The 24,136-nt window shown below is 31.5% G+C and overlaps 4 protein-coding genes across 4 annotated transcripts; 2 read left to right on the plus strand and 2 right to left on the minus strand.

Annotated features, from left to right (window-relative positions):
• Positions 1-7,222: 7,222 nt before the first annotated feature.
• On the plus strand, positions 7,223-7,372 carry COCSADRAFT_98517 (uncharacterized protein; the record flags this gene model as incomplete). The annotated part of the gene is made up of 1 exon (XM_007705772.1): positions 7,223-7,372. A coding segment is annotated over one exon (150 nt), but the record flags the coding sequence as incomplete, so codon positions are not given.
• A 5,684-nt stretch (positions 7,373-13,056) lies between these two features.
• Positions 13,057-13,251, minus strand: COCSADRAFT_99004 (uncharacterized protein; the record flags this gene model as incomplete). The annotated part of the gene is made up of 1 exon (XM_007705773.1): positions 13,057-13,251. A coding segment is annotated over one exon (195 nt), but the record flags the coding sequence as incomplete, so codon positions are not given.
• A 6,771-nt stretch (positions 13,252-20,022) lies between these two features.
• On the plus strand, positions 20,023-20,223 carry COCSADRAFT_99372 (uncharacterized protein; the record flags this gene model as incomplete). The annotated part of the gene is made up of 1 exon (XM_007705774.1): positions 20,023-20,223. A coding segment is annotated over one exon (201 nt), but the record flags the coding sequence as incomplete, so codon positions are not given.
• A 2,145-nt stretch (positions 20,224-22,368) lies between these two features.
• COCSADRAFT_345982 (uncharacterized protein) lies at positions 22,369-23,168 on the minus strand. The gene has a single exon (XM_007705775.1). It carries the CDS (start codon positions 22,866-22,868, stop codon positions 22,521-22,523), a length of 348 nt encoding a protein of 115 aa, XP_007703965.1. The 5' UTR covers positions 22,869-23,168; the 3' UTR covers positions 22,369-22,520.
• Positions 23,169-24,136: the final 968 nt, after the last annotated feature.

Consider the following 24,136-nt stretch of genomic DNA (forward strand, 5'->3'; position numbering starts at 1 on the left):
TTAATCTCTCTCCCCTAGCATTGTTTCTCTCTTTTCATCCTAGAACCTATCAATTCGCTATCTCTAAGTCTATCGCTAGACAAGTAGACGACTCTACCTCTGAGCTAGCTATAGAACAAGTAGCACCCTCCTTATTCCAACAATTACTAGCTTTAATTATTACGGTAATTAGCTAGCTTAAGAAGGGAGTAGAGATAATAATACTCTTAGCTAAGCTAATACGCGATCGAATCGCTAGTCTTAAAATAGCTAATAAGATAGTAATAAAGCGTAGGCAGCGTAAAAGAAAGTAAATATAAAAGTAAGGAGTACTTATAAAGAGAGCTAGCGAGGATATAGTTACTTAACGCGAGACTAATAAGTAGATTGCTTATAAAGAGCGTTAGGGAGGAGAGCGATTAGGTATTAGCTACTAGGCTTTAGCACGCTGTAGCAGATGTAGAGAGACTAGTTATAATACACGTATATGCAAGAAAGATTCTCTAGTTACTAGTTAATCTACTATATTAATATATATCTATATTATTATAATATAGTAGAGCTATACGCTGATAGAGGTGCCTAGGTTTAGTGAGGTGCGCAACTCGCTTAGTATTCTTAACGCGACTATAAGTCTAACTATAAGCGCCTAATAAAATAAGAAGAGGAGACTATTACTAGGCGAATATTAGTTAAGGCTAAGTAAGAACTACTCTATAGGAGAGATAACGTATAAGATATAGCTAATAGACTACTCTAAGAGCGTAGTAGGGAGAATGTTAGTAAGAACTAAGTTAATAGGTTTACCTAGCGTAATCCTAAGCTGCGTACGCGTTAGAGCCGTCTATATAATTACTAGTAAGCTCTCTATAAAGACTTAGCACTTATTAAGAGCTAGTTTTACCTAGTTTAGAATATAAAGGCCAAGTATAGTATTATAGACGAAGATATATATAACTTTAATAAGAATAGCTTTATTTTATGGAAAATTTTATTATAGTTAGTTATTATAGGCTTAGATAAACTAGAAAGAATAAAGAAAATCTAGCTAGGTAATTATACGTAGGTTACGCTAATATAAGACGTTAGCGTAATTAGTACGCGTATCTTAGTATTTCTTATCTTTATAGGTAAGGTTCTAATCTCTACCTAGTTTATAGAGGATCTCCTATATAACTAAGTAATCTAAGTTAGTTCTACTAGCTAGATAGATAATAATCTAGCGCTTAACTAGCTTTATTACTTTAATTTCTATACGCGGCCTATAGAGACGTATAGGCTACGTATTATTAATAGCTATAAGAGCTACTACTTAGTAGATTTCTAAAATCTATACGAAGAGATAAAGATAATCTTTCTCTATATACCTCTTTACTTATCGTACCTCTTATAGTATCTTAATATAGACTACTTTTTACTATTATAGCGCGCGTATAGTAATACTATCTTAGTCTTAGTACATAATTATATCTACTATAATAGTAAAGAAACCTTTCTACTAACGTTTAAAAAGGCCTATTATAAGGCTATTATGCTAGAAAATATCTATAGAGAGTTCTAAGGTACTAGGCTTATACTATATAATTATAACGTTATTTTATTATAGCTTAATATTATACTACGTACTCTAACTCTACTAGCGTAAGAGACTACTATATAGGAGCTAAAAACGCTGCGTAACGTGCGCGAAATAGAGGCGTAGGCTACGCTTATTTAAAACTATATATAAATCTAGTAAGAGTTTCTTATAACTTCTCTTAAAGAGTAAATATAGTAGTTAAGTAAGAGTACTTAGTAGATAGCTTATAATATAGTGCTTATACACGAGAAACTTAATCGCCTTAAAGCTATAATTACTAAAGTAATAAAGTATAAAACTTATAAGAGTTACTATCTATAAGTAGAGGGGTCTTAGATAGTTAGCTAGATAGCTAATTAGATCGCTAAAGTAGAGAGTAGTAGGTGTAATAAGGGTGTAACGCCTACGAAGAGAGTGCGTAGTAAATAGCACTACAGGCGTTATAACTAAACTAGACATAACTCTTATACTTACTAAGTAGAATTAGAGGATATAGAGAATAGCTACGTATCTAAAGAATAATATCTTATTCTACTTAATAAGAAAAGTTATTATAGTATTGTGAAATATTAATATAAAGGCGTGTCGTGGTATAGAAGTGGGCCGCTTAGTAGAGTAGGCCGCTTAGTAGTAAAATACGTTATAATAACTTAAATATAATATAGTATAAAATATAGATAGCTAACCTAATTCTACTAAAGGTCTATACTACATAACTAAACCTTAACCTAGTATTAATCTTACCTAACTATAACTCTACCTAACTCTATTACTAAGAGCTAGGTTAGGTTATAGTTAGGTTACTAAGACTTTAAGTAGAGGTTAGGTTAGGGTATTAATTATGTAAGACCCTAACCTTAACTATACCTAAACTCTTAGCAACCTAATTATAACCTAAACTCTACCTATTTACTAGCTTATATCTAGGATAGTAGTATATAAAGGGATAGTAGTGCTATTATAACTATCCTGCTACGATTGGGTAGATAGAATATTAGAACTAGAAGTAATAAGGTTATAAGAATAGATAGATTATATTATTATTCTCGTTATAGTTAACTATTATAAGTAATAAGAAGTATTCTCTCCTTAATAAATAACGAGATAGCTAAAGGCCTATGGACGTCTACGTTAGAAGGTAATAATTAACGCGGGGCGCTGATTACGTGACTTAGTATCTTACTAAGATAGGATATCTAGAGATACTAGACTCTTAGGAGATGCCAGAACATCTAAGAATGCCAGCGATATTAGAGATATTAAGGGCTTAGCTAGATGTTAAGATAGGAAGTAATAAGGATATAAGGATAGATAAATTTTATTATTTACTCTTATTATAGTTAACATAAATTCTACTTTCTTACTAGTAACTTTACTTAATAAGATTATTATAAGTTAGTCTATTAAATAGATTAGTCTTATAAAAACCCTTCTTAAGTACGCTAACTCTACTATATCGCTAGATAAGCCTTACAGAACACTAACGTTACACTTACCTATCTTAGTACGGACTAGAATAGAGAAGTATAGATCTAAACCCTGTATAATACGTTAACTACCTACGCATCTAGTAGAAGAAGGAATAACTAGTAGCGTCCGAATAAGATTAAACTATATTAGGAAATTTAAGCGAATACGTTAATATCCTAGGCCTAGTGCCTAAGAGAGATATTAATATAACTAGTAGTACCTAAGAGGGAAATAATAAGCTAGCGGTAGGGAGCTCTAAGTACGAACTTATTAATCTTAGACGTAAGAGCTAAGCCTAAGTAAGGTAAATAGCTAAGTTACAGAATACGATTAACTAACTTATAGGTTAACTAATAGCTACCCTAAATAAGAAACTACTTAAGAAACTAAAGATAGTTACCCTAGAAAAGTATGATAGAAGTCGTATAGAGTTATAAATATTTTTTACTAATATTAATTTATATTATAAATTTAATAAAGTACCTAATAACTAGAAAAAGATTCTTATAGCTAGCACCTATATAAAAGGATAAGCGTTAAGCTAGATATAACTATACGTAGAGGACTATCTATTAGATATTAGAAATAGAGGAACAAAGGACAAGACGTATACCTTATTCACTAGCTAGGCTAAATTTAAGAAAGAGATAGGATATATCTTTAGAGAAGTAGATACTTAGAACTAGGTAGAGAAAGCGATAACTCGCCTAAAGTAGACTAGTTTAGTATTAGTATATATAGCTAAGTTTAAGTAACTATAGGCATAAATTAACTAGGATAACGCAGCACTTTAAACGGTGTTTAAAGTAGGTCTAAAGGAAAATATTAAAGATAGACTTATATATTACGATAAGCTAATAACGCTTTACGGGCTAATTAAGTTAGTAACACGCATTAATAATAGGCTATAGAAAAGAAACTAATAAAAGAAATATTTCAAACCTACGATAGCTAATATAAGGAAGCAGCATAGCTAGTTTAATAAGAATAGCGATACAATTATAACTAGTAAAGTATAAAATAAGTCTAAAGATAAGAATAAGAAACTCTAAGAAAAGTATAATAACAGACTCTCTCAAAAAGAACGTAAGAAGCGTTCTAATAATAAAGTATATCTCTAATATAGGAAGACGGGATACTTCTATAGAGACTACCTAGAAAACAAAGTTAGATAAGAAGCGGTTAAGATTAGAATAATTTAAATACTAATACTATACCTAACTAAGAAACTAGATAAAACCCTTAGTAACCTAGACCTATACAACGAAGTAAGATAAGCTACTAATAAGACGTTTAAGCTAGTATAAGAGGTAATAGGACTCTAGAACTTTAAGTAGAATATACTACTACTAATAAATTAGTAGATTAAAGGGGCCGAAGTACTACGCTGCCTAAGAAATTAATAGTACTAGATATATAGACTAACTACGCACTAAGCTAATAATTACAACTATAATAGAAGAGTTATAATGTTAAAACTCTAAGTAGAGAAAATTACCTATAGAGCTGCCTAAGAGTAACCTAGGTATAAGGAACCTAATAATAAGAAGACACCTTAAACGTTTAAAGAATAGATAGAGTAATATAAGCGCCTATATTAGATTAACTACCTAAGATAGTAAAATTACTACTTAAGGAAGCGAGAAGAAACTAGAGATAATAAGAATAATTACTGCTATACTAATTTCTAGTATAAAGAGTATTATATATAGTATTACTATATACACTAGCCTAGAGAAAAAGAAGCTTACGAAGAGTTATACTAGATTAAGTATAGAATGAATTACTAATTCTATAAAGAATAGCGAGAGAAAGCTAAAAGAGTAGACGACTACTACTACAGCACGATTTCTGTAGAAGAATATATAGTAAAGAACTATAGAATATATAGAGCCTAAGTATAGAAAATACTAGTAGAGTATAGTAAACTCCTATAGACGTATTATAGGAAAGAATAGGCTATATACTAATAATAGTTTAAGGATACTTAGCGGGTAGATAACTACTACTATAGTACCTTATTAGTAAATATCTATAAGGTAAAGGATTACCTAATTTATAAAAGTAAGAAGCTAAAACTAAGAAAGAGGACTACGTAATAGAAGATACCTTATAAGAATATCTATTAGAGCTTCTACTATAACGACTGGTATATAATATACTATTCTGCCAAGATAGATAAAGGCTACTTCTTAAAGAAGAAGAGAAGTAGGTAGTTAAAAAACTAGGATGCTACTAGAGATAGGGTTATGCTAGTAAAGGCAGTTCTAAAATAATTTTTAAGTAAGTATAGAAAGTAGGAGTCAAAGAGTTATAATTAAAAGCTATAGTACTTATAGATAGAAATAAGATATTAGCGCTTATAGATAGTAGAGTAGTATAAACTATTATATCTCTATAAGTAGTAGAAAGAGATAAAACACTCTATTAGAATAAGAAAGTACTAATACGAGTAGTATTAGCTAATAATAGTCCTATAACATACGGGAACGGCTAAATCTAACTTAAGACTAAGGTAGTAACGTTACGCCTAGCTAGTTAAGAAAGCTAAGAAAAGATTAGTTTTATAGATCTTAGAGAAACTAAGATAATAATTAGCTACGACTAGTTATTAAAGTATAACCTTACTTTAAATTAGTAAAAGAAGATATTACTTAGCTAAGAGCCTATATATAAAGAAACTAGAGTATAATATAAGATACGCCTAATAAATTAGCGCGTAACTTAGGATAGAAGATTTAGTATAATATTACTATATAAGATTGCGAGAATCTATACAAAGAACTCTTAGAACGTAGAAGTTATTTAAATATAATAGATCGCGACTAAAAAAGAAGCACTAGTACTATAGGGTACCTCTATAAGAGACGAACTAATATTAGTAATTTTAATAGAATACTGAACGGACGAGTTTAGAGAACTATTTAAAGAAAATAAGGTAATAGACTTAGTAGACTATTAGGATTAGGATTATAAGATTATTCTTAATAAAGGAGCTAAGTTAAGCCTAGAACTAATATACTCTATAGCGCCTAAGTATAATGCTAAGCTGCGGGATTACATCTAAAAGAACTTAAAAAAGAGATTTATCTAACTAGGATTAGGCTTAATAGCCTTACCTATTTTATTTATAAAGAAACCTAATAGAAAGTAGCAACTATATATCGACTTTAGAAGGTTAAATAGCGTAACTGAGAAGAACTAATATCTCTTACTACGTATTATAAAGCTTATAGATTAACTCTAGGAAGCTAAGTAGTTTATAAAGTTTAACGTTTAGAAAGAATTTTACTAAATTAAGATTAGAGAGAGTTATAAGTAGATAATAGCGTTTAAAATAAAGTATACACTTTTTAAGTATATAGTTATACTATTTAGATTAACGAATACGCTAGCAACCTTTTAATTAGTTATTAATAACGCACTCTATAAATACCTTAGAATCTTTATTACCACGTATTTAGATAATATACTAGTATTCTTTAGTAGTATATATAAAGAATATATTAAGTATATTAAGAAGGTCTTATAGAAGCTTAAGGAATATAAGCTATACCTTTAACTAGGAAAGTATAAATTTTATATATAGAAAATAGAATTGCTTAGATTTATTATATTAACTAAAGATGTAAAAATAACCTAAAGAAGATATAGACTATATAGAAATAGCTAAAACCTAAAATTGTTAAGAATATCTAGTTCATTTTAAGATTTATAAACTATTATTAAAAGTTTATTAGAGATTACTTAAAGATTATAGCACCTCTTATAGAAGTAATAAAAAAGGCAATAAGTTCTAAATAAGAATATAAATATTAAGAGGCTTTTAATCGAATTAAGCAGATATTTCTAAAGGCGCTAGTACTTAAGATATACAGCCCTTAATAACTTACTAGAGTTAAGACTAACGCGTCTAACTATACACTTAGAGCTATATTATTATAGTAGTACCTTGATAAAAAATAGAGACTAGTATTCTACTATGTATAAAAGTTCTTAAGAGTAGAACTTAATTACGACGTTTACGATAAGGAACTACTTAGAGTAGTTAATACCTTTAAATAATAGAAAGTGTACCTATTAGTACTCCTTAACTATATTAAGGTATTTATTAATTACTAGAACTTAATAAGTTTTATAATAATAAAGAAGCTTAACTAACGATAAGTACGCTAAGTAGAGATACTAGCCTAGTTTAACTATAAAATTACGTACCGCGCGGGGACGCTTAATAGAGTAGTAGATACTTTAAGTAGAAGGTCTAATTTATATGAAGAGGGTTATAAAGAACTATATAATGCCTTACTTAAGATAATACCTAATAGCAGTCTAAAGTATAACTAGCTAGAACTAGCTAAAGTAGTTAAGGTGGCCGAGCAGGTAGAAATACTATAATAATAATAGTAGTAGTAAGTAGCTAGCTAATAGTTTAAGCCTGACGAAGAAAGCTCTAATAAACTATTAAACAACGAATAAGAGTACTAAAATATAATCGCGAAGAACTAAATATACATACCTCTATATATAAGATTAAGTCTTATATAAGAACTATATAAGTTCTTAGAATATAGATATATAGGAATTAAAGAAATAGTTAGACGACTATTTAAGGCGTTTATAATACTACGTATACATATAAAGGTATAGAAAATACTAAGTAACTATTTAGTATATTACTAGAATAAGCTTAAGAGATATAAGCTCTACAGCCTATTATAGCCCTTATAGCTACTATTTAGACTATAGATCAGTATAATAATAAACTTTATAGTAAAGCTCCCGAAATTATTAGAACTAGGATTAGCTTAATTTTATAATATAATACTAGTAATCGTAGACTAATTAACTAAGATAGTATAGTTTATACCTATAAAAGAAACTATTATAGTAGATAAATACGCGTATAAAGTTACTAAAGTACTAGTATTAGAGTACGGGATATCCAAAGAGTTTATTACTAAGTGTAATAAACTATTTGGGTCTAAATACTAGAATATATTCCTAGTAAAGTTAGGTATTAAGAAGAAGCTTTTAATAAGCTTTTACCTAAAAATCGACGGCTAGATAGAAAGAACGAACTAGATATTAGAATAGTACTTATGGATATACGCTAATAAGTTATAGAACAACTAGATAGAACTACTACTAACAGCGTAATTAGCCTATAATAGTATAAAATTAGTTATATTAAAGTATTCGCTATACTACGCGAACTATAGATATAAGCTAACTACTTATTAAGATCTAAAAGATATTAAAAGTATTATAGTAGAAGTAGATAATAATGTAAAGCTTATATAAAAATTATATAAAGAATTAAGTAAGAATATAGCTTAACGGAGCCTTATAACATCTAAAGTAGTAAATAAATAAAGAATTATGAGACTAACCTTTAAGAAAGAGGATATAGTTTTTCTATTAAGATAAAACCTAAAAACTAAATAACTATATAAAAAATTAGATAACCTCTAAATAGGACTATTTAAGATCCTAGAGAAAATAGAAATAGTAAACTATAAGTTAAAACTTCTATAAGGTATATAAATCTACTTTATCTTTTATAAGAAACTCTTAGAACTAGTACCTCTAGATACTAAGCTAGTAATAGATATAGAGCTTAAAGATAATAAGTATAAGATTAAGGAAATTAAGAACCTATAGAGAATTAGTAGTTAGTAGAAGTACTTAGTTAAGTAGTAAGAATAGCCTAAGAGCTATAATACTTAGGAACCTAAAGAACATCTAATAAACTATAAGTTACTAGTACGTAAATACTACTAGAAGTACCTAGAATAGTAAGGGGAAGCCCCTTAAAGAGGAAGGAATAGTTAAAAGAAGAATTATAGTAATCAGCCTATAACCTACCTAGATTAGCTAACAGTCTAGATAGCGATAGTTTAATAATAGAAAGGCCTATACCTCTAGAGGCTAAGCTCCTCTTAGTCTACTCTTTTACTTAGTCTTAAATAGTAATTATCGTAAGATTGCGACGCGTAAAAGACTGTTTATACTTCTTTACTTCTAGAAGTTTAAGCTTTTATTAAGAAAGCTATACTTTAAGATAAGCTATAGCTAGTTCTCGTTCTTTACGCTCCTTCTAAACTTTCTTCTACTCTTCCTTAGAAACAAAAAGACTATATTTAGTACTAATAGAAATATAACTAGCATAATAACTAGACCTTGTCTCTATAAAATAACGTAATCTCTTCTCTTTATAACGCTTATAGTAAAATTCTATTTTAAGGCTCTTATACTCTACGTAGGCGGCCTAGAAACGCTTCTACTTAGTTAAAGTTTAAAGACGTAGAGTATAGAGTTTTTATATCTTAAGTATAGTTAAGAAGGCTATAAAGTAGAGACGGCTATAATAAGTAGATGGGCTCTAAACTTATATATAGCTAGCGTCTTAATACGCAGTATAGAAAAATAATATTCTAAGGTATTAAGACGATAGCTCTAAGAGAGAAGGTAATGTTATAAGTAATAAGAAGGATTCTCTTCTTAATAAATAATAAGATAGTGAAAGGCCTATAGACGTCTACGTTAAAAGGTAATAATTAACGCAGGGCGCTAATCACGTGACTTAGCATCTCGCTAAGATAGGACATCTAGAGATACTAGACTCTTAGAAGATGCTAGGATATCTAAGGATACTAGTGATATTAGAGATATTAAGGGTTTAGCTAGATATTAGGATAGAAAGTAATAAGGATATAAGGATAGATACATTTTATTATTTACTCTCGTTATTGTTAACTTAAATTATACTATCTTACTAGTAAATTTACTTAATAAGATGATTACAAGTTAGTCTATTAAATAGAGTAGTCTTATTAAAACTCTTCTTAAGTATACTAACTCTACTATATCACTAGATAAGCCTCACGGAATACTAACGTAATACTTACCTGCCTTAGTGCGGACTAGAATAGAGAAGTATAGATCTAAACCCCGTGCAACATTAACTTAAATTATACTTTCTTACTAGTTACTTACTTAATAAGATTAATACCTATTAGTCTATCTAAAAGATTAATAGTTATCGAACCTGTTATCTCTTCTTACTAAGTACGCTACTCTATTATCTCGCTAGATAACTTTTATAGAATACTAACGTAAAGCTTACTAGCCTTATAATAGCGTAGGTAACACTACTTAGATTAGTATTGGCGGTAGTGTTACTTAGAGGTATATAGAAGTGCGTGGGATATTAAACGAGCCTTAATTCGAATAGACACCTATAGGCCTTATATGAAAGGATATTATAAGTCTATAGAGCTAGCTACAGAGAGTATCTTCTTATATACTAATCTTAATTAGATCTAAATCGGATTCAACCTTATAATAAGTGGTTAATAAAGAGGGCGGTAAATACTATCTTTAATCTAGCTCTAGAATTAGTCTAATATATAGCGAAGTTGTAATATCGTTATACTATCTCTCTCTTAGTAGATAGCTAGTTCTATAGCTATAAGACTATTCTTATATCTCTCTATTATAGTTCCTCTACGCTAGCGCGAGAGACTATTTTAGGTAACTTTTAGCTTATTCTATACCTACTTTTTTTTCTTTTTCTATACTTAATTATCCTATAGCGAAGTTATATCGTCTATACCTTTCTTCTAAGCTTAAATCTACTAGCTAAGAGCCTAAGGAGGTTCTAGCTTTAATAGGTTTTATTTATAAAACTCTCTAAGCTTATAAGGAGCTCCTATAAAGTAAGAGGTAGGATACTAAGTAAGATCTAGATTATGTCCGATCTAGCTTATCTAATACTTTAACTTAGTACGATATAACTTACTAGTAAGAATCTAATCTACTTTCTACTCTTCTATACCTTAGATAGGCTTACTAGGAGGCTTAGAAGCCTCTTATCCTAGAAGAGAGTCTTAGGGGTTCTTATATAGTAGGTCTAGAGTAAATACGTTATAGATATAGGAGTCTACTAGTAGTTAAAGTTAATATAAGTAGCTAACTTTCTCTAGAATCTTAAAGGGACTCTCTTACTTAGCGGCTAGCTTACGACTTAGATAGTTAATTACTAGGTTATTAGTATTTAAGAATACTATATTGCTAATATTCTAATAAATAGAGCGATAATAGTAGTTAACGGCGGATCGTATTTAGTTCTAGGCCTTCTCTATCTACTACTTAGCGGTATTCTATATAGCATATATGTAGGTAGTAAGCGCTAGAGCATTCTTATAATTAAGTTTCTTAGTAGGGGTAAGAATACTAGTTAGATGCTACTAGTCCTAGCTTTACTTAGGTACGGATTTATAAAGGATCTAGTATAGAGATATACTAATAGAAGAGTAAGATAGGGAAATTTAAGTATAATTAATTAGAGGTAGCAGCTTACTCTAGTTATCCTAGTAGTAGGTTATAAACAGACGTAGTTTCTAATTAATATACTTATTTATAATCTCTATTTAACTATTAGTTTCCTTATAATAGGTAGTAGATAGCTTAACCTTAACGCCTAGAATCTAATAGAACTTAGACTAGAAACTAGATACGAACTATAGTCCTTAATTAGAGATAATTATTTCTAGGGTATATCTAAATTAGTATACCTACTAGATAAAGAGTATAGCAATACCTCTTACGTTAATTATCTTATAATATAGGATAGAGATAGCTTATTTAGATAACTAGTTAATTATAACTATAATCTAATTATATCTAGCCTTATCTTTAGGGAATTCTTTAAAGTTAATATAGAGGTGTTATATTAGCTAGTTAAGAATTAGAAGGGGGTAAATTAGTTCTAGAACTTAGGTCTATCTTAGATAGGCTTTATAGTAAGCTAAGTAGTTCTGTACGTATCTCTTATAGGTAGCTTCTATACCTTTCTAATAATATTTCTAAGATAGCAGCTAATAAGTCTTCTTTATACTTAGGTAGGCTAATAAGACTTAATTATAGGCCTCTTAGATTAGTTATGTATATATAGTAGAGTCTAGCTATACGCAGAGACGGTTTAAGTAGAGTAATAGTCTATTTTCTATCTAATACTTATTAGAGAGAGTATAGCACTCTTTCTTAAATAATGCGCAGTTTTACTATAATAGAAGCTTAATTAGCTTAAGAGAGTCTAGGGATATAGTCTCCTAAGTAGGCTTAACTACTAGTAGTAAGGTAGCCTACTTAGATAGTTATTCTATATATACCTTAGCGAGTTTAGAGTTAATTTAGTTATTAAGTTAGTATAGTCCTAAGAGAACCCGCAAATAGTTATTAATTTAGGTATTCCTTAAGTTCTATAGATTCTATTTATCATAGCTAAGGATATTAGCGTATATATTATCCTTACTAGGCGTATATTAGATATAGAAGTTAAATAAGGCGAGCTATTTAGCCTATCTTATTTATTAGGCGTTTAGAACCTTAGTAGTTATAAAGTATTTTAGAGAGTAGTAGTTAAAGTATACTTAGACTTAAGAGTGTGCTAAGGCTAACTTAGATCTCTACTTATTAAATACTATAATAATAGCATATAACTCTTTATTATATATCTCCTAGTTTAGCTCTAATCTAGATAGAATCTTACTAAAGAAAGCTACTAGGCACTATAAGCTATTTAGTTAGTTCTAAGATAGTATTCTAGCTATAACACTATTAGATATATCTATCTCTACCTTAGTATTATACTCTAGGTAGTAGTAATATAAGGTAGAGATTACTAGTAAGACTATTTTTATTCTCTTAAAGGTATAATTGTAGTCTAAATCCTATATAAAGGGCTTCGCGGGGCTCTAGAGTATAATACTTAACTTAGTAACTTATAAGTATTCTAGAACGAATTACTAATAGAATTCTATAAAGCCTAGAAATAACTTTATACTAGTAATAGTAGTAGGTTAAACCTAGTTATAGAGAGCTTCTACCTTATTAGAATCTACCTCTAGTCCTTTATTAGTAAGAATATACTCTAAGTACTTTATCTAAGTAATATAAAATTCACTCTTCTTAATATTAACTTAGAGTTCTACTTACTATAGCCTTTCTAGTACCTTATATATATATTAGATATATTCCGCCTCTAACTTAGAGTAGATAAAAATATTATCTAAGTAGACGATATGGAAGTTATCTAGATAATTAATGAGTATATTATTTATATATCGCTCATAGGTTACTAGACTATTATATAGCCTAAAGAGTAATATCTTAGTCTTATACGTTCTATAATATATATAGAATATAGTATATTCTTTAGAGTTAGAGTCAATTTAGATCTTATTAAAAGCCGCACGTATATTAAGCTTAGTAAAGATCTTAGCCTTATAAGGATAAGTAAGTAGCTTATTAATACGCGGGATTAGATACGTATTCTTACGTATAACAGTATTAAGTTTATAGTAATCTACGTAAATACGTAGGTCTCTATCTAGCTTCTAAATATATAAGACTAGGGAGATAGAAGGGCTATAGCTTAAGAAAAAGTATCCCTTCTAAAGGTTCTCTATAATAAACGCCATAGTCGCTTAAAGCTCTTTAGTACTCTACTTATATAGAGGACTAAACTAATTTAGTAGAAGTTTAGTAAGAACGATCTTATAGTTATATAGGCAGTATTTAGGTAGCTAATTAGTAGTAGTTTTACTAAATACGTCTTAGTACGAGTAGTAGATAGATAGGAGTTAGTCCTACACTAACTTAGTATTTTTAGGATTATCCTTTAGTCATTTCTCTTCTGGAATACAATTAATCTTATAGATACTTATTATAAAGAACTTATTTTCCTTACGTTTTATAGTGTAGTAGAAGGCGTTAGTAGAGATAAGTAAAATATAGGGTAAAGAAGAGGAAGAGAGTACAGATTAGATAGGTTTTAGAGTAAAGTTGGGTACTAGAGGTAGAGAATAGGCTTTAAGAAGTTAAAGAAGGCTACGGATCCGTTAAATACTAGTTATAGTTAGACTATTTCTTCTCTAATAGTCGTTCTTCTCCTAGAGAGCGTTACGTCTCTTAATATTCTTCGCAACCTTAGTATTAACAGCTAGTTATTTTAACTATACTAGAATAAGTAGGGTAAAGTTATAAGTTACTAAGTACTTAGCTAGCTATATAATTTAGTTCCAAACTGTATCTCATTAAAGCTAGAATCAGCGTAGCTACTTAATACTAATAATATAATCCTAGAATTCTAAATCTATAATAATAAATAGATAGTTATAGATCTTACAGCTATTAATAAAGAGGTACAACTAGATATATTAGTTAACTCTTATCTAAACCTAATCTTAAAGAGTAGTCTTTAGATAGAAACCTAGAGCAAACTAGAGATTATATAAGCAATTATAGAATTTAGAAATAAGAAACCTTAGGCGCTAGTATTAACTAGTAACTATAGGTTAATACTATAGCCCTTCGAATAAAGAACGGTAGGAACTTAGAAGTACTTTCCTTTAAATAAGTATAATAGATTAATCTTAGTAAGGTTATACTTATAAATGCCTAGAGTAGAGCGTTTTTCTAGGCTTCGCTATTTCCTAACTAGTTCTTATCTAACTAGTATTCTACGGCTTTCTTAAATATATCTTCTTTTTAAATAGCTTCTATCACTTTTACTTAAGAGACTATACAGTCACTTATAAAGTGTCTAGGCTTACTATAGTAGTAGTAGTTACTAGAAGTAGCTTAGCGTTCTAGTACTAGTACCTTAGAGGTAAGCTTAGGTACACTTAAGAAGGCCTAAGGTAGAGTTAGAGCGGAGTTGGACCTTACTTTATACGTAGGTAGGTAATACTCTCTTATCTAATAGATAGCTAACTTAGGTTTTGTAGTTAAAGTATAGGTAGTCTATCGCTCTAATTATACTACGATAGGAGCTAATTATTATTCTAATTTAAAAGTAGTAAGATGTTTATACATCTTATTAAAGGAGCTATTAAAGAAACGCTTAACAGCTATATTAGAAACCTATAGAGCTAGGCTAATCTTCTACTAGAGATAGAAAGGCCACTCTAGTTCTAATATATATTCTTTAATAGCGAGATTAATAAAATAAGCTTTAAACTCTAAAAATAGCTCTCTATCTTTTAGAAGTAGATTATAGAATGCGGCTTAGCTCTCTGTCTACTTATTACTAGTTATACAGTATAATCTAAGTAGCTTAATTATTTTCTTATTACGACCAGCCTTAGAATATAGAGAACATTTTACTGTTACGTTTATTTAACGAGTAATCTACGAGATAGCGGGAATATAGTAAGAAAAGGAATTACGTAACAAGTTATACAGATCCTACTTAGTCTTAGTATACTTTATATACTAGGACTTACTAGAACTACGTAACTAGTCCTACCGATCCCCGTAGTTCTATAGCCCCTTACTACTACTAGAACTACTAGGACACTAGGACTACGTAAGTATATAGTATTAGGTACTAAGCTCTTATACAGCTATGCGCTAAAAGTTTCGCCTTGCTAGCTCTAACCACTCTACTTTCCCTCACCTCTACTACTACTTTGAACGCGCGCCGCCCACGCTGTATTACTCTAATTCGGCCGTACGGTACGGTAAAAGATACCGCGCGGTCTAAATATGACTTTAGACGAGCGTAATATCGCGATTAGGATGTTGTAGGCGGGCGCAACTGATAAAGAAGTAGCGGTGGTATTTTACCGCGACGTGTCCACGATCTAACGCCTCTATTAAAAGTATAACACCACCTACACTACGCGTGATAGGCCTCGCTCTGGACGTCTGCTGATACTTTCGAACTATTAGAAGAAGATTATACTTTAGTATATACGAAAATCGCCTAAGATTATATATAAAGATCTTATTAAAAAAGTAGTCTTTGTACACTCTAATGGTACGTCTTCGAAGCCTCTTAGCGGCTATATATTATACTAGGTTCTCTAAAGCTTTAATATACGTAAATATTACTGTAAAGGCCGCCTAAAACTAACTAGTATCTATGCCCGTAAGCGCTATAAATTCGCGTGTAGGTACTAATAGTTTCCTTAGTATCGCCGTACTATAATCTTCTTAGACGAGTGCTTAGTTTAGAAGAGTTCTAGTGCTTAATAGAAGTGGTGTTTTCGATATCTAGATAAGAAATGGAAGTAGGATATAATAATAGAGGTTTGCCCTGTATAGGGCCTAAGGCAGATAGTGTGGGGAGCTATATAGCTTAGTCGTCGTGGACGATCTTATCGTAGTCTACTTGTGATTATAGAAAGGGATATAAATACTCTACGTAGTGGGTATACTAGCTAAAGTTATATCTAAACCCTTCGTTAGAGATTACTCTCTTACTACTATCTAGATCAGACCTTTATACAGGATAACGCGCGTATCTATACGGCTACTATTATTTAAAACTTTCTTTACGATTACTATATTAGAATACTAGATTGGCTAGCTAACTCCCCGGATCTTAACCCTATTAAATACCTCTGGTGGGTACTTAAAAACAGTATGTATTAAAACTATTTATAGTACTAAAATTATAGTAAAGCTTAAGCTAAGTAGTATAGGTTTTATAAAGCTTTTAAAGAGTGCTAGAGTAAAATACTAAATAAGACAATTCTAGGACAAATCGGCTCTATACCACGCCGCCTTACGGCCTATCGTAAGGCGCGAGGCTATTAAATAAAGTACTAGTATATAGAGAATATAATTCTTTTTTAGCTTCTAATTTTATATTATTTTAGTAGAGATATTAGTAGTTGCAGTATATTAGTCGGATTTGGGTGGGGGCGGAGATTCAGCTAGCGTGGCGAAACTTTTGGCTTAGTACTGTAGCTTAATATATTTAACTTAAGTTACGAGTATAAGTATAATATAATATTATACTTACCTAAGTTACTATCTAGCGTATACTATCTCTCTATCTGCGACAACTAACTAATAAGAAGCTTAATACTAGAAGTCTAATATTACTTCTACTTAAGCTATACTCTTAATACTTTAAATACTCTTATAATAAGCAATATTATAATAAATACTCTAACCGCTTCATAGACTAAAGGAACTACGATTAACGCCTATAAGCCTAACCTTTACTATAGTAATTATAATAAGCTTAAAGCCTAGCTTCTCTAGGTCGACTATTACTTCTACTTAGCTGGAGATAAGATTAAAGATAATAATAAGGTTGTCTTAGCTACTAGGTACTATTAAGATAATTTAGAAAAATAGTCTAACCCTATTATTAAACGTTATATAGATAAATCTATTATTAATGCTGATAATACCGCTCTAGTTAAAGACTAGGAGGCTTTTAAGGCTAAAATATAATAAAACTTCTTACCTATTAAAGAATCTGTAATCGCGGAATAGAAAATCTAGACCCTACGCTAAACTAGATCTACTACTAATTATATTACTTAATTTTAGCAGTATACCACGTATATTAAATAGGATAATAACACTCTTATACGTATATATCGCTAAGGCCTAAAACCTATAGTGCGCAGAGAACTTATAAGAAGTAGAGCTAATATTACTAACCTTAATAAACTTATAGAAGAAGCTATTAGGCTTAATAACGAACTCTATTAGCTCGCACTAGAAGAATAACTATTTAATTAGAGAACGTAAAACTACAATAATAAGAACGACTAGCTACGATAACAGTACCACCAGCGTTTATAGCTTAACTAGAGGCGATAGAGAAGCTATTAGCCTAGGATACCTAGCGTATATATAACTAATAGGTACGAATTTATACACCTTAATAACTTATATAAGAGAAAAGGACCTAGTAAACTCTATTATAAAAAAGATAAGGATAATAAGAAAAAGATTAATTAATACGTATATAGTAAAGAAGGCTATATAGTACATAACTATTAGAGTAAGAATAAAGTTAAACAACAGCTTAACGTTCTACACTAGAATTTAAAATTAGATGACAACGAGTTGTAGAACGTTATTACCTAGCTAGATATTATATACTACCTAGATAATATAGAAGTTATTAGTAGATTAGATAAGCTAACTCTAACTACGTCTAAAGATATATCTAAAGCTAAACTAGTGAGTAAGAAGAAATACGAGACGTTAAAGATAGAATAACTCCTTACGTCTAAATATAAAAAGATAGTATAATTCTAAGAGAAAAATAGGCTATCTACGCCCTATAAAAAGAGGTAAGATAGCGTAATACTAGAATTATCTAAGACCTAATAAGATAACCTAGTAGAAGTATAGAAGTAGATTAACGTACTATTTATACTACTTAGCCGCTTAAGTAAGACCTACGCTTATAAGAATAATAGCGATAAAGTGTTACTAGATATATACTAACAGCTATAGTACCTACGCTTAGATATTAACTTTTACTAAATTACAATAATATAGTACCTACCTATATACGCACATATTATAGTAAATATTAAAAGGCTAGAATAAAGACTTACGCTCTAAGGGGTAATATAAGTATAGAAAACGTAAGAACGGAATAACTTCTGTAAACCTATATAGTACTAGTTTAACGTAAGAAATAAGTACTACGTAAGTATATTATAGATCGCGTGTACGCATAACTACTGCTCTACTTACTACTTAAATAAGAGAGGAGCTAAATAGAGCCTATAGTACGTTAAGGGTATACTTAAGTATAAATAGCTATAGTACGAATATAAGAGTAATAGCTGCCTAGTATATTTATAGGATAAGTATAAGAAAATGCACTTTCCTAGTAAAATAGACTTTTAAAGTATTATTTAGATATAGACTACACATGAAGTGTAGTATCTAGACAGCCTCTTATTAGAATATAGGGAAGACTAATAGTATATATACCTTAGTAAGAAATGCGAAAAGCATATAGTAGCTAAAGACTACTACGGATACTAATAAGAGTAGTCTTTTTTAGGCTAACGATAGGGCTATAAGGCCTCTTTAAGGAAATTAACGTACTAGAACCTCTAGAACTTATTAAACTATTAGTAAAGCTTAATAGAAGATGAATATAGGCACTAGTAGACTTAGAATTACAGGCGAACTATATTTTAGCGTACGTAGTAGACTAAGCTAGACTTAAGAAATAATAGAAATAATAGCTATACCTACTATACGTAGCTAACAGCGAACTAATACTAAAAGAAAGTAATATTACATATAAGGTTAGATAAGTAATACTTAGCATCTAGGAGTATATAAAGAAGATAGACCTAGACGTTATTAGACTAGCTACCTACGACATTATTTTAAGACTCCTATAGCTTAGGAAATACAACCTATAGATTAACTAGAAATTAAAGGTATTTTAATTTAAGTGCTATAGAATAAACGCACTCATAAGCTAGCCTACGTATTAGTAGAGTTTAATAGTAGATAAAAGTAACGTTACTAAATAATGCAATAATACTAAGAAGAAAGTATACTTAAATAGTAGTTCTCTTAGTAGGAAGCTATACTCCGTAGATACTAAAATTAGCCTAATAGATTAAAAGGTAAGAGGAAGAGAGAATAGTATAACTCTAGAATTCCCTAAAGAATATAAAGAATATAAGTATCTATTTTAGAACGCGGTAGATAAAATAGTATTACTAAAATATAAACCCTAAGACTACGAGATAGTCCTATAGAAAGGAAAGATACTAACTTTTAGACAAATATATTAATTATTAGAAAGAGAACTTAAAGTACTAAGAGAGTATATAGATAAGAGTCTCGCTAAAGAATACATCCGACTATTAAAGTTACCTGTAGGATATCTAATTATATTTATACTAAAGAAGAATAGAATAGATTAACTATATATTAATTACTAGCGACTCAACAATATTATAGTAAAAAATTATTACCTACTATCTAATATTATAGAGCTTAGAGATTAATTATCCTATACGAAAATCTTTATAGTACTAGATCTCTAAGATAGATACTATCTTATTAGAGTAAAGCAGAGCGAAGAATAGAAAATAGCTTTTAAAACTTAATATAGACATTATAAGTATAAGGTTATACTATTTAGACTTATAAACGCCCTAGTAATATTCTAGGAACTTATCAATAACGTACTTTAGCTATATTTAGATATATTTATTATCGCCTACCTAAACGACATTCTTATCTACTTAGAAAATAAGGAAGACTACATCTTATATATAAAGATAGTACTTAAGAAACTAGATAAATATAGCCTTAGACTTAAGCTAAAGAAGTATAAATTCTATAAAAATAAGGTTAACTTCTTAGGCTATATAATAGAAGTTAATAGAGTATAAATAAGCGAAGAAAAAATCTAAGTTATTAAAGATTAGCTAACACTAACTATAGTTATAGAAATCCAGTTATTTCTAGGATTCGTAAACTTTAATCGCTAATTTATTAAAGATTTCTTAAAAATCACAATACTAATAACACAACTTATATAGAAGGATACGCTATTTATATAGAGTAAGAAAGTAAAAGAAGCCTTTAATAAGCTTAAGACCACGTACATTATACTACTATATTTTAAGATATTTACTTTAGGTATACCTATAAAGATCGAAACAGACGCATTAAACCTTATATTAGAAGGCTACGCTAGTATACTTATTAACGAAAAATAGCACCTAGTAGTATACTACTTAAGAAAGTTCTTAGGAGTAGAAAAAAGATATAATATACATAATAAAGAACTTCTAGCTATTATAGAATACTTACGCTACTAGAGAGTATATATAGAAAGCTATTTAGAACTTATAGTCTATATAGACTATAAGAACCTAGTATACTTTATAATAATAAAGGTACTTAATTAAAGATAAATAAGATAGGCCAAACTACTAAGATAATATAAGTTTAAGATTATCTATATACTAAGAAAAGAAAATAAAAGAGCTAATACTCTTAGTTAATAACACGACATTATAGGAATTAAGATAATAGTTAATAGACCTATACTTAAAACTAACGAAGACGGATCCCTAAGACCTGTATATAAACCTAATATTATTATAAAGATAGAGAATAACGTACCTAAAGAAGTATAATAAACTATTATTAAAGAATATTATAATAATCCCGTGTATAGACACCTAGGAATTACTAGAACTATAGAACTAATCTAGCGTAACTACTAATTGAAAGAAATAAAGGATAAAGTTACATTCTATATTACTAAATACGTAGACTACTAAAAGAATAAATATAATATAACGTATATAGCAAGCGAGCGGCGCAGGTAAGCGAGCGGCGTACCCTACTAACTCTGTATACCTCTACAAGCGTATAGCTCTACTATATATTAATAATTTTAATAAATATTAATATAGTAGATTAATTAGTATCTAGAGTATCTTTCTTATATATACGTAAGTTATAGCTAGTCTCTTTATATCTACTATAGCGCGTTATAGCCTAGTGGCTAATACCTAATCACTTTCTACCCTAATACTCTTTATAAGTAATCTACTTATTAGCCTCGCGTTAAGTGAGTATATTCTCTTTAGCTCCCTTCGTAAGAACTCCTCGCTTTTATATCCGCTTTTTCTTATACTATTAACGCTCTAATACTGCTATATTAGCTCTCTTAAGAGTAGTAATTCGATCGCGTATTAGCTTAGCTGAGAGTATTATTACTTCTACCCCCTTCTTAAGCTAGTTAATTACTGTAATAATTAAAGCTAGCGATAAGTCTTAATACTGCTAAACGCGATTACGTATTAATATTAATTAAGCTTTAAGCTCGCGTGTGTTACTAGGCGTACGAGCCTACTAGAGAGCCTCTACTAGAATAGCTAGTAAAGTAGGCGTATATAGCTGTACGTCTAGCTTTAATAGAATAGCGTCTAGCTAAAAAGAAATAATACCTGCGCCTTAAAAGGCTAAGTAGATATTAGTTAGTATAAAGAATTAATTAAAGGCTATCTTAAACGCTAACATGCGGGATCAGTAAGCTGGCCGGAACAGTAAGCTGGCCGCCCTACCAAACTCAACGCGACGTTCTGCACAATTGAGCCACAACAATGAGAGATAATATAATTATATTTTATTCTAAGATAGTCTGTTCTAGTCTACATTAAGTCCGTTTATAACCTTAAGTGTGGCACTTCGTGCACGTTGGCGGCGCGCGCTGGCGTCTCTCACCCGCCTAGCTCTAGCTAGCCTCCATGACCACCCTTTCTGCCTCTATAGTAAGCTGCTGAGCCTACTGCACCTGGAGGACTCTACTAGAAGCTATATATTGACGCTGCTAACTCTGCTTCTGTCGTTAACGTTAGTTTTCTACACGTAGCTTCTTATTCTCCTCTATAAGTATTGTTGCTAATTACATCGCAAGCTGAGCGCTTTTCGCAAGCTGGCGTATCGCGACGCTTATTAGGCTCTCTAGCTGCCGCTATAGTCGCTCTTAGAGATAGCGTAGCTGCTGCTAAACCTCTGCTACTATATATAGTGTCTCTATCTGCGCTACTATCTGCGCTGTAATGTTGTTATCTACAGTAGTCTGTAATGGAGACGGTGTTCGGACGATAGTTAGCGATAATAGAATGCGATCTGGACAAGAAGGGATAAGGCCTGTCGCCTGGAAGCCTACCTAGATATTCTGCTGCGTGAATATAGTCGGCCGGATCCGTGTATAGGCTATAAGAAAGTCTGTTTTGTTAATATAGTAGACGCCATGGCGGGCGAGCTCCTCAACCTCGCGTCCGTACGCGCGCTTGAGAGGGGAGTAGCAGCTTACGTCTAGAGGCTGGAAGAGGTGCGACGTGTGAGGCGGCATATAGAGAGTGATAATCTTATTCTCTGTGCAGTACTGGTTGAACTCTAGCGTAGCGTGGCTACTATAGCCGTCTAGGATAAGAAGACGATAGACTCTAGCCGTACGAGCGGCTGTATACTGGTTGAAGTGCTTCACCCACTCTATACTTAGCTCGTCTGTCATCCAGCCGTTGTCTGAGACGCCGATAGTCTAGTCTAGTGGGAGGTTACGATACTAAATATTCTGGTGGACCTTACTAGATAGAATTACGAAGGGTGGAAGACACCAGCCAGATGCATTAATACACTTGATAGCTGTTACCTACTCGCGATTGCCTGGCTGTACGATAACTGCGCGACTAACTCTATCAGAGCTAGTAACTACCTTAGACGTGCTAGCGACGCCTATCGCGAAGCCAGTCTCATTAAAGTTGTAGATATCTTGATCTAGGATACCGTACGCCTGGCGCGTCTTCTCTACTAGCTTAAACTAGGCTGCGATTGCGACAGGATCCTCGCAGGAGGCACGCTGGCTATTAAGTCGCCTACTCCACTTTGTCTGAAGCTCTGGCTGGCTCTGGATAAAGCGTAACACTTATTTCTTGCCTATAGGTTGTGGAGGTGGATCTTGGCTACGCGCAGCGAGTAACGCGTCTGCCATTCGTCGCACGTTAATGATATGGGGTGGAAAGCCTCGTCGGTCTAGCTCTAGAATCCACTGAATAAGAGACTGCTCCTCGACAGGTGATAGCTTACGCCTAGTAGACGGAACCTCTGATCGTGGCTGGATACCGCGGAGGCGTGTCTAGAGCGTCGATTTTGGCACGTCGTACGCTTTCGCGAGAGAGTAGATAGATTGTTTTAGATTATTATGATAGGACGCTATAGCAAGACTTATTCTACCTTCACGAGAAGTCTGTATAGAACGTTGTTGTCGCGGCATTATAGTTGTTGTGTAGAGCGTCGCGTTAAGTTTGGTGGGGCGGCCAGCTTACTGTTCCGGCCAGCTTACTGATCCCGCACGTTAACGTGCGGGATCAGTAAGCTGGGCAGATCAGTAAGCTGGGCACCCCGCCCAACCTAACCCGACGCTCTGCGCAATTGCTCTACAATAACGCAATAAAATAGAATAAAATTAAGAGATATTATTCTCTATATAGATTTACATGAGATCCGAGTATGCCCTTGAACGTGGCACTTCGTACACGTCGGCGGTGCGCGCTGACGTCGCTCACCAGCCTGGCTCTGGCTAGCCTCCATCACCATCCTTTCTGCCTCTGCAGCTATCTGCTGACCCTGTTGGACCTGGAGTACTCCACCAGAAGCAATATATTGACGCTGCTGACTCTGCTTTTTCGTTGACGCTGGACTTGTATACGTAGCTTCTTATTCTCCTCTGCAAGTATTGTTGCTGACTGCATCGCTATTTGATAGCCTTTAATAACTTGGCGT

This window comes from Bipolaris sorokiniana, assembly GCF_000338995.1.
Source record: "Bipolaris sorokiniana ND90Pr unplaced genomic scaffold COCSAscaffold_14, whole genome shotgun sequence".
NCBI lineage: Eukaryota > Fungi > Ascomycota > Dothideomycetes > Pleosporales > Pleosporaceae > Bipolaris > Bipolaris sorokiniana.

Excerpts from the sequence above, each read along its gene's own strand:
- COCSADRAFT_345982 (XM_007705775.1), bottom strand. The coding sequence starts at position 22,868 with ATGACAGACGAGCTAAGTATAGAGTGGGTGAAGCACTTCAACCAGTAT.